Source organism: Periplaneta americana, chromosome 4 (genome assembly GCF_040183065.1).
Source record: "Periplaneta americana isolate PAMFEO1 chromosome 4, P.americana_PAMFEO1_priV1, whole genome shotgun sequence".
Taxonomy (NCBI): Eukaryota; Metazoa; Arthropoda; class Insecta; order Blattodea; family Blattidae; genus Periplaneta; species Periplaneta americana.
This window is the reverse complement of record NC_091120.1, coordinates 193,633,325-193,645,377: the sequence shown is the minus strand read 5'-3', so window position 1 is coordinate 193,645,377 and position 12,053 is coordinate 193,633,325. Positions and strand designations below refer to the sequence as shown.

At 35.2% G+C, this 12,053-nt stretch overlaps 1 protein-coding gene across 1 annotated transcript in view; it reads left to right on the top strand.

The window, feature by feature from the left end:
- LOC138698548 (serine proteinase stubble-like) overlaps positions 1 to 12,053 on the top strand; it is a 197,137-nt gene that overhangs the window by 182,859 nt on the left and 2,225 nt on the right. The window contains exons 5-6 of the mRNA XM_069824554.1: positions 2,204 to 2,339; positions 9,359 to 9,497. Coding sequence (XP_069680655.1) covers positions 2,204 to 2,339; positions 9,359 to 9,497 — 275 coding nt within the window. The remainder of the gene's footprint in view (positions 1 to 2,203; positions 2,340 to 9,358; positions 9,498 to 12,053) is intronic.

Sequence of the window (12,053 nt, the reverse complement as noted above, 5' to 3'; positions counted from 1 at the left end):
AAGTACTGAATGAATGAATGAATGAATGAATGAATGAATGAATGAATGAATGAATGGATGGATGGATGGATGAATGAATGAATGGAGGGATGGATGGATGGATGAATGAATGAATTGGATTAAGTAATGAATAAATAATTGAATGTATTAATTAATAATTGAATGGAGTAATGAATGAACGAAATAATTAATTAAAGAAGTACTGAATGAATGAATGAATGAATGAATGGATGGATGGATGGATGGATGAATGAATGAATGGATGGATGGATGAATGAATGAAAGAATTGGATTAAGTAATGAAGAAATAATTGAATGTATTAATTAATAATTGAATGGAGTAATGAATGAACGAAATAATTAATTAAAGAAGTAATGAATGAATGAATGAATGAATAAATGAATGAATGAATTGGATTAAGTAATGAATAAATAATTGAATGTATTAATTAATAATTGAATGGAGTAACGAATGAATGAATGAATGAATGAATGAATGAATGAATGAATGAATGAATGAATGAATGGATGGATGGATGGATGGATGGATGGATGAATGGATGGATGAATGAATGAATTGGATTAAGTAATGAATAAATAATTGAATGTATTAATTAATAATTGAATGGAGTAAATGAATGAATGACGTAATTAATTAATAAGTCAATGATATGGATGAGAAATTTGTGAATGATTTAATAAATTACGAATAAGCGACTGAATAAATACGTTATTTATTATACAGGTTCGTAAAGGTTTTGTTTTTGGCATGAGTGTAAAGTTTGTGAAACGAGGGCCAAAAAGATAACTTCACGAATGTGTATCATACAATGTTCTTTTCTACGATAGCAAAAATTTACAATAAATAAATATTTCAAGTTGGAGAGGTTATTCACGATTTCACAGCCGTACATAAGTTTATATTCATTGAATTACAGCTTGTTTTATTCATGACCACGATTTCATGGCCGTCTAAACCGGCCATATAATCAACAAAGGGATTAGGAAAAGTTGAATGACATATCTTATTGTAATGAGTACTAATGATATAACTTCAGAATAATACGGGCAAAAAGGTAAATATTAATGTTAAATTTGTTACTTATTATAGTGTTACGGGGGAAAGGAACTGGCCACCCTACCCCATTATCTCCTGGCTTAGCAGCCTCATAAGTAGTGCCTTATTGGTATCACTTGTGAGGTTTCGTGGATGGATGATAAATGAAGGGTTCAGAGCCATAGTGGGCAAAGCGCCATTTATTAAAAATGGAGAAAACAAGGGTTAAAGTTAAAATATTACTATAATTTATGGAGTTAGGTACAGCTTACAGCAGTAATATTTTGGAAATATTCAATATTTTTTTCCTTCATAACTGTATCTTGTACGATAATTAAAATTAGTATGTGTAAAATGCTGTCCTTCTGCTATATGAAAAAAATATTTTCACGATTAAAAAAATTATATATATGTTTTTTTTTTTTCAAAATTCAAAGTGGTGGCAGTTCACTGTGCAGTGATGAAGCGTTTCCCTTATAACCAAACTCGATACAAAGAACACATTAAAGCAATAACCAGAGGACACAATACATCTACATATGCCGAACACATAACTAATACTAACCACACACACAATAACATAAATACAGACATGGAAATCCTACACATACAATCCAAAAACCAAAAACTCAACACACTAGAACAATATGAAATATACAGACACATTAAAACACACCCTGATCAAATTCTCAACACATAGATCAATTTCAGAACACACACACTATTTGACACAACTCTTCATCACACGAACGCATCCACACAACAGGCAGCGAAGTTGAGATAGCGCCGAGATCTAGTAGGCTCTGAGGATTGTGTCAAGTAGCACCGAAACAGCTGTAAGTCACACATGCTTACATAATTAACACGAGTAAGATCGCCATTTAATCAATTATTTAAACGATATGTCAATCTGCATTAAACTATGATATTCATTTACTGTAATTTTAATCCTTACTTTCTCCGTTTTCACTAAATGGCGCTTGGCCCAAGCCGGTAATCGAATTACGGACCGCTCTGTTACGAAGCCAAGGCAGCGGATAAGTTATTTACAACCAATGAGAAACATTACGTCTTTCGGAAAGAGAACAAATGAATGTCTATCGCAGTAGCATAGTGTTGAACTGAGCTGTGTGTACCGTGTTGCAGCATGAGCTCCTGGGACGTGGCCCGTCTTACAGTGAGACTCGGCGACTACAACATTAAGATCCCGAACGAGGTGCGACACGTCGAGAAGAGGGTCAAGAGAGTGGTGAGACATCGTGGCTTCGACTCACGCACTCTGGTGAGTGATAAAAAATCATGTACCCAGGTACAGTAAGTAAAGTGTAACACCACAATCTAGTATATAGTCACGAAGCTCAATAAGTAGTAAATATGCATCCATAGATAGTTGCTAACCACTAGGGTCGCTAATATCGCCTCATTACAGATAATGTGAAATAGTACCGGCATAGTCTATTGTTGCTAGCACCCTCACAACTCAAGCTTCGTGACTGTATATGGGCTATTCCATATGAAATCGATCAGTAAAAAAACTCGCATTTTAAGGCTAATTTTTTCCCTATTTATACAAGGTGCTGAGGAGAGTGCATTTTCAAAAATATACTATCGAAAGTCAAACGGTTTTCGTACTATTGAGCGACAAATTTAGCGTATTTTAGAAAAACAAGCCTCTTTCAGCGCTCAGAACTCTGGAACCATTTACTGCAGAACATTGAACGAGAGCTCATTTTGAAGCTGACATTTGGTAGGTTATGTTAAGAAGTAATCCTTATTTTTATTGTATAAAGAGAGACAGATAATCTGATTTTACTTACTTTTAGGCTTTTTGCCCATTTGTAAAAATGTAAAAAATATTGAGAAATAGCCTTGCATTATTAAGAGGGATTCGGCATTATTTGCTTAGTGGCTCGGCAATAAGTTTCGAGGGTATTAAATAAATTATTTTCACACGCCTAGACTTGAACGGCGCAGTACCGCAAGCACTCGCCGAGAGCTGAAGATAAGCAAGCGTTGGGCGTCATTTTACTCCTGTGTTTATGAAAACTTGTGATAAAGCTAGCCCAGCTATGCGCTACTAGACGAAACATCACGTGTTGCTTGCCTCGGCTAGCTCCTCCTCACAGTCAGCTGGTTAGCTCACGCGCGTTCTATTTATTTTCTTTATTTGATATTTTCAATACTTTCTTATAAACGTTGCAGCAGTAAAAAATATGTGTTTATTTGTACTTTCAATGCGGAATCTAACCATATTTTTTTTATATTTTTTTCGTGGGCAAAGGCGTCTTAAGGAAGAAAAATCTAAATTTCTCCATTTCTATAAAAAGTAAGAAAAACTGTTTACATGTCAATATAAACTTTAATTTCTCAGCATCGAAATAAACCATGATCTTGATCATTGGGTGAAAGGGTTTCGGAGCCACAACAGTTTAAAGTTGCTAATTTTATGAAAATACGATAAATTTAAATATTTTAAATTTAAACACTATGAAGTTCTGATGCCTCAAACTTTGCACAAAGCATTGTATCACAGTTGTCAACGGACAGAAAAAGTTTCATTGTATTTAAAAATTGCAAGGTCAATTTTCTCTATATTTCGGTCGATTTGAGATGGAATAGCCCAAATACTAGACTGTGGTAACACGTTGTAACCTACAGCTTCGAGCTGGAGAGATTGCGAGGAATTGGAATTCGATTTTATCGGTTGAAGATGAAGCACGTGCTCCAGTAGTGTGGCTACTACGTACGGAAAACACTCGCCTCAACACTAATAAAATTAAACAAGTCGCTAAACTGGAGAATTAGCAAGGTAACTCTGAACCGTGCCGTTACGGTTACGACCAAATTTAACTAAATACACAATGTTGCCAGCATAAGAACATGATTTTGGTCTGTGGTGTCGTTAGAAGGAGAAATTTGTTTCTTTTTCTCTCTACCTCCTTCGTTCTGAACATTCCTGAGAGATAGCACTACTGTTACTCTCATCTATTTCAATGATTTTTCCCTGGACCACAAATTTGATTGGACGACATTTCTACATAAGAGATTAAGACAGATCTTACAAGCGATCTCCAGTTACTAACAGTATAGTCCTCAAAATTGTGTGTCCATTTTGTCTCGAACTAAAATCTCTCTCGCATTTTCTTTTGTTTCATCACGGCCGAATGAGTGTCTCTCTTCGGTATCATGTTTCTAATCGGTCATGGCCTTTATGACAGTTTGTGTATCGTAATATTGATAAACAACAATATAATTAAAGCGGTGAATAATTTCATGGCCCCTAAAAGATTTTTTTCGTAAAAGGCTATTCTTCTCTAGACCACAAATAAAAGTGCAATGCGGTCATAATTACGTACTTAACGCTTTGGCGAATATTAACCGGAAATTTACTTTCCGTTATTTAAATGATATTCTGTAAAACACACCTTTTTTCCCTTTATTTCGTTGTCATAACCTATTTTAACAACTTACTACCTATGCATTTTCTTTAGTGCATTCAAAACATCGTCGTTGTACTGCATAAACCTTGCACTTGACTAATGGAGTGATTTATTTAAGAATATAGTCGCGAATTTACTACCACCATTTCGATTGTCTTTTGTTTGACACGGCTCGGTACGGCCCGGTGACTGGTGGCCAACGAGTAACGTCGACTATAGACATTGCTCTACCGTGCGTATTATCCAGTTATTCCAAATAAGTTATACACCGTGTACATAAAAAAAATGTAACGAAAATACACAGCAATAACTTTAAAGCCAAACATATCTTTATTCTGTTTGTTTTGTATATTAACATGTGTTGGGAATATAGTTACACAGTTTACACACGAGCGTCTCTTATTGCTCTGATGACGCCTAATCGTTAATAATCAATTTCGGTCCAAGTTTTATAAGCATTACTTGTGTGATTGTTGAAATATCATTCGATTCTTTCACATAATAAGATTCCTCAAGGACATCCTGTAGACTTTGCCCTTCACATAACTCCACATAAAAAAAATCTAGCAGAGTTAAATCTGGTGACCGTGGAGGCCAAGAAAATAAATGTCGCTTCATCAGAAAACAGCACTCCTTGCAAGAAACGGTCTTGGTCTATTCTACTGAACACATCCACGGCAAAATTCATAGTTGAAGACTTCTCATTCAGAGAAAAAAAAGTTCAATCCACATAAATCTTGTGAAGTCTGTGTTTGATAAATAGTTGAGTACTTTAGTTTCAGCTGCCTTCCTCATTTTATCATTGTTCTATTATTGCCAAATCAACATCTCTGAATATTTTCTGTAGTTTCAAAATTATTATTATTATTATTATTATTATTATTATTATTATTATTATTATTATTATTACTACTACTACTACTACAACATAGTGTATTTCATTCCTATAAGAATAATAAATATGCACATTACAAAATTTTACTAGTGTCATGAGAAAGAATGGCTCCAAGAATTTCAGGGGATGTGTTATTGTAATTGTTGGTGGAAAACAATAGATGGCATCATAAGAAAAAAAATGCTGTTCCTGCTCTTCCGCTTATCATTGTGGCATTATTGAATAGAAGCAAATTGTGTTAAATGGTGTGAATGTTTACATTTCAACTCAATGTGAATTCTGCAGCATTTAGAAAGTTACCTTAAAAACAATATACTTTGCATACTTTCACTCGGTAATGAGTTTTGGAATAATATTCTGGGGAAATTCCACAGATACTAACAGTATATTCCTATTACAAAAAAGAGCAATTAGAATAATAGTATGTGCCAAATCTAGGGAATCGTGTAGGACTATTTTAAAAAAAACTACAAATAATGCTCATGGCTTGTCAGTATATCTTTTCATTAATAATCTTCCTCTTATGTAATCGTGAAAACTTTGTAACTAATTCAACAGTTCATAGCATAAATACACGTCAAAAAAATTACTTTCATACTCCATCGGCAAGTCTATCATGCTAACAAAAAGGAGTGCATTATATGGCAGTAAAAATTTTTAATAGCCTCCCTATCGATATAAAAAATGAATCTCAAAACATAAGATTATTTAGGGCCAAATTAAAGAAGTACCTAATTTCTCACGCCTTCTATTCTGCAGGTGAATTCATGACATTCCATAACACTTCATGGAATTGATACTAAAACTTTTGTGTTGTACTAGTAGACTATATTGTAAATCTCGTCTGTATATATTTCATCTAGACTGTGACTATAAATTAAGACTTTATAATAGTATTAAGTTTTTTGACTTGTTCCATATTCTAGCTGTAAGCAATGTATGAATACCATGGAATGTTAATAAATACAATACAATATAATACAATACAATACAATATGGCGAACCCAGAGGAACGTAGTTGGTGAGCACTGTACCACCTCAAAATCGTGTTGTCAGTAGGTACCACATGTTCAAACTGCCGTCTGAAGGCACACTGAACTCTCACTACACTCCGTGTGCTATGGTATTCCAATACACACCAACTACATTCCTGTGGGTTTTCCCTTTTTTTATAATTGTTTCAGAATTCACACTGAGTTGAAATGTAAACATTCAAACCATTTAACACAATTTGCTCCTATCCAACAATGCCATGATGCCAAGCAGAAGAGCAGGAACAGTGTCTTTTTTTTTCTTATGGTGCCATCTATTGTTTTCTGCCAACAATTATTACAATTACACAACCCCTGAAAGTTTTTGTCATTCTTTCTAATGACACTGGTATGAATTTTGTAATATGCATAGTTACAAAATCATAGCAGTTTATAATCAGGGAATGTTTCTATGGAGACATTGTACTATAAAAGAGATCTAATTTAATTTATTGGTCTGACCCAATATTTTGGGTTTGCCCTGCGACACAGAATAGCTCACAATAAAATTTAAAATGAAAAATTATATAAACAGGTTTCAGACAAAAGTGATTAAGACATAAAAAAAAAAATAGAACCAGGTGTAATTTAAATTGAATGTACGCCATAAAGATGCTGACGAAATATCGCTACAGAAAATTTTATAATGGTGGTGACAATGGCATCTTGAAGATCTCTCGTCAGCTTGTATTTTTCCCTCCACTTTACAAAGGCTTTCGGAATGGTGCCTCTCGCTCCGAAGAAGAGACCGGTAACTGTGATTTTTTCTATGTTGTATTTCGTCGATAGGTACTGAATCATGGGCTCGTAGATTTTCTTTTTCTCTTCGTTCACTTCAGTTGGTTGAGTGGCTGAGATTTCAAATCTGATCGTAGGATCAATTATTTCGGCTGTCTGTTTATTCCTATTTATAGCTATGATATCGATCCTACGATTGCTCCCACCATCAGCAATACAATGAACTTCCTCGTGAATGGCTAGATTTTTGGATCGAAGTGCATCTGCGATCATAGAACGTATGATGTTGTGACGATTTATTCTGAGTACTTCTCCCTGTGGGCAACTCCCAAGCACATGTGGTAAAGTTTCAAACTCACTGCAGTGCCTACAGTGGGTTGTGCCTGTAGAGCGACCAGGGAGAGAACGTACTGGTGCCACCATCGCAGTCATTTTTAGCATTTCTCTCCACTCAGAACTTGATAATCCTTCATGCTTGATGATCCACGAGTTGGCTGCAGATACTTCTTCAAACAATACAACTCCTTTTCCCTTCTGGGGGTATGCACACCAGGTTTTAAATTCACGGTGCCAAAGATGTTGCCTTAATTGCTTCACGGATCCTGTAGCCTCATCTCTGCTCACTTGCAATTCTGACAAGCAACGGGTTCTTATAGTTTCGTAGTCTCGTACAGCATTAACGCACTGGTCATTTAGGTTTTCTAGCTTGGTATTGATGTTGAGTTGCTGCAGATAGGCTTCCCATGTAGCGCACATCACTGACAATCCTTTGTATTTGTTACTTGTATATATCATGCTATTAGGAGTGTCACCTGGTAATTGTAATATCTCCTTTACTGCGCTTTTAATCATATTGTCAGCTTTGTTATTTCATAACCTGTACAATTTATGACATTAAGTTTGCATTGTTATTTCATAACATATACAAATTTTGACATTAAGTTTGCATTGTTATTTCATAACCTGTACAATTTATGACATTAAGTTTGCATTGTTATTTCATAACATATACAAATTTTGACATTAAGTTTGCATTGTTATTTCATAACCTGTACAATTTATGACATTAAGTTTGCATTGTTATTTCATAACATATACAAATTTTGACATTAAGTTTGCATTGTTATTTCATAACCTGTACAATTTATGACATTAAGTTTGCATTGTTATTTCATAACATATACAAATTTTGACATTAAGTTTGCATTGTTATTTCATAACCTGTACAATTTATGACATTAAGTTTGCATTGTTATTTCATAACATATACAAATTTTGACATTAAGTTTGCATTGTTATTTCATAACCTGTACAATTTATGACATTAAGTTTGCATTGTTATTTCATAACATATACAAATTTTGACATTAAGTTTGCATTGTTATTTCATAACATATACAAATTTTGACATTAAGTTTGCATTGTTATTTCATAACCTGTACAATTTATGACATTAAGTTTGCATTGTTATTTCATAACATATACAAATTTTGACATTAAGTTTGCATTGTTATTTCATAACCTGTACAATTTATGACATTAAGTTTGCATTGTTATTTCATAACATATACAAATTTTGACATTAAGTTTGCATTGTTATTTCATAACCTGTACAATTTATGACATTAAGTTTGCATTGTTATTTCATAACATATACAAATTTTGACATTAAGTTTGCATTGTTATTTCATAACCTATACAATTTATGACATTAAGTTTGCATTGTTATTCCATAACCTATACAATTTATGACATTAAGTTTGCATTGTTATTTCATAACCTGTACAATTTATGACATTAAGTTTGCATTGTTATTCCATAACCTATACAATTTATGACATTAAGTTTGCATTGTTATTTCATAACCTGTACAATTTATGACATTAAGTTTGCATTGTTATTTCATAACATATACAAATTTTGACATTAAGTTTGCATTGTTATTTCATAACATATACAAATTTTGACATTAAGTTTGCATTGTTATTTCATAACATATACAAATTTTGACATTAAGTTTGCATTGTTATTTCATAACATATACAAATTTTGACATTAAGTTTGCATTGTTATTTCATACCTTGTACAAGTTTTGAAAATAAGTCTGTATTATTATTTCATAACCTGTATAAGCATGACATTGTATTACTATTTCATAACTTGTACAAGTTTTATTGGATTTTGTCTTGCATTTCAGTACAATGATGTTGCCCTTCTAACATTAGATTCAGCAGTGACCTTCACACAGAATGTGCGACCGGTGTGTCTCCCATCAGGCAACGCGCTATATGCAGGACAAAGAGCCACTGTCATTGGTTGGGGCAGTCTGCGGGAAGGTATGTACATAAATCTGTATCATTAAAATGGCACATAGGGTACGTTCTTCAATCCAACGGTGAAATCCCATTTTCATCAATTTGTTCAATTCCACAGAAATTCATTGATGCTCATCCAGATTTTAAAAATAATGCCCTTGTTTTATCAACTGCAATGATGCAGTTCAGCATGCTGTTTCGTTCACAGTGAAATCTTTTCAGATTGATACATATCCCATATTGTGTCCACTTCTGTACCTCAGTTAAGTGGTGTGGGACCCACTTCTGTACCTCAGTTAAGTGGTGTGGGACCCACTTCTGTACCTCAGTTAAGTGGTGTGGGACCCACTTCTGTACCTCAGTTAAGTGGTGTGGGACCCACTTCTGTACCTCAGTTAAGTGGTGTGGGACCCACTTCTGTACCTCAGTTAAGTGGTGTGGGACCCACTTCTGTACCTCAGTTAAGTGGTGTGGGACCCACTTCTGTACCTCAGTTAAGTGGTGTGGGACCCACTTCTGTACCTCAGTTAAGTGATGTGGGACCCACTTCTGTGCCTCAGTTAAGTGGTGTGGGACCCACTTCTGTACCTCAGTTAAGTGATGTGGGACCCACTTCTGTACCTCAGTTAAGTGGTATGGGACCCACTTCTGTACCTCAGTTAAGTGATGTGGGACCCACTTCTGTATCTCAGTTAAGTGGTGTGGGACCTACTTCTGTACCTCAGTTAAGTGATGTGGGACCCACTTGACAGCAATCTTCCGCACATTTAAATCCTGTCATAGAATTCTGCGCATTGACAAAGCAGGAATACGTGTATGCTGGGCTAATTCCATCACAGTCCAGAGTCTATCTTCCATTAGGCATTTCTGGACCACAGCCACCCAAAACAGATTTGTGAACTGACACAGAACGTCCATTGCAAGGCAGATCAGCAATTAACTCTCTTCCCTGTTTGAAAGCCTCCACCCACTTTGCCATTGTACGATAGGATATAGCACGATTGCCCAATGCTTTCCGTAGCTCTGCAAGACATTCTCGTATATTGCAGCCATGGAGAACGGCTATCACTGTACAAACACTGCTCAACTTTCTTTACTTCCATTATGCACCGCTGTCATTAGATGACTGACATAGGGCGTGTGATCATGTCCAGACCAGTGCTTTCAGACCTCATCTGATGACAACATTAAGAAGTTCACTTTTAAATGTATATATTAAATTTTCTGCATCGGCACATTTTCGGGAAATAAAAATAGTTCACACGGAATATGTATTATACCGGGTGATTCAGACCACCCGTAACAGTATTTATTTCGGAAACTAGTGCATTAAAATTTTCCGAGACAAAAATATTTATAACTAAACCACATGTGAACTTTCACTTGAGCTTCATTTCATCAATCAGCCTCAAAAGGAAGTAGGGTCAGTTGCGTATTACTTTAAAATTTCAAATGGGAGTCGTGGTCAAATATGGTACCATTTGATAGAGCTCTTCAAAACAAACAACTTTCATAGGAAACATTTTGTCAATTCCTACTCTTTCAATGAGAAAACGTACGAAAAGATGTCATTAATATTGAAAAATGTTACGAGAATAAAATATAAACTAGATAAGTACATTTAATGTCGACATGGTACACACGCACAATTACCTGGCTGAGTGTAGACCTGGTGGCCGGCAGCACCGTCGAGGGGTGAATACAAGTAAACTACTCCTTCCCCTTTGCTCGCTCAGCAGTGTTTCCTTTAATCACTGCAATACAGTATCTACGGCCAGGTCTACATGTACACTGCACTTAGCCAGGTAATAAGCTCAGGTGGCCTTGCCCAACAAGTGTTTTGTTTTCTCTGTACCTAGGTATGTACATTTTTCTAGTTTTGCAATTACTTTTGTAACTAATAAAATAAGTACTTAAAAGTTAAGAGTGATTAAAAATACCTCTTACATACTACAAACAAATGCAGTCCTGTGACATGGCCAGCATGACCTCCTGACTTGAATCCTTTGGATTTCTATCTTTGGGGACGGTTAAAAACACTGTCTATCAAGATCGCCCTACAAGAAGAGATGGCATGAAACAGTGAATCCGAGAGACCTTCCAGTCACTTGACCGAAGTGTTCGGAGTCACTGACAGTGTTAGAAGAAGAGTACGGGTGTGTGCTGCTCAGAACGGCAAACAGTTTGAACATTTGTAAAAATTAATGGCACTGTCCAGTCTTTCAGTAACACATCAACAGTAATTGTCTTGTTTACATTTTCGTATTGTAACATTTCTCAATATTGATAGCATTTTCTTTTCGTACGTTTTCTCATTGAAAGAGTAGGAATTGATAAAAACGTTTCCTATGAAAGTTGTTTGTTTTGAAGAACTCTATCAAATGGTACCCTATTTGACCCGACTCCCATTTTAAATTTGGAAGTAATACGCCACTAATCCTACTTCCTGTTGGGACTGATTGATGAAATCGAGCTCACTGTTATGGGTGGTCTGAATCACCCTGTATGTCTTTCTCGTGTTAAATTTTACCGTACCTGGTTAACTGTTTCAGCCTGTTATGAACAATCTTCAGAACT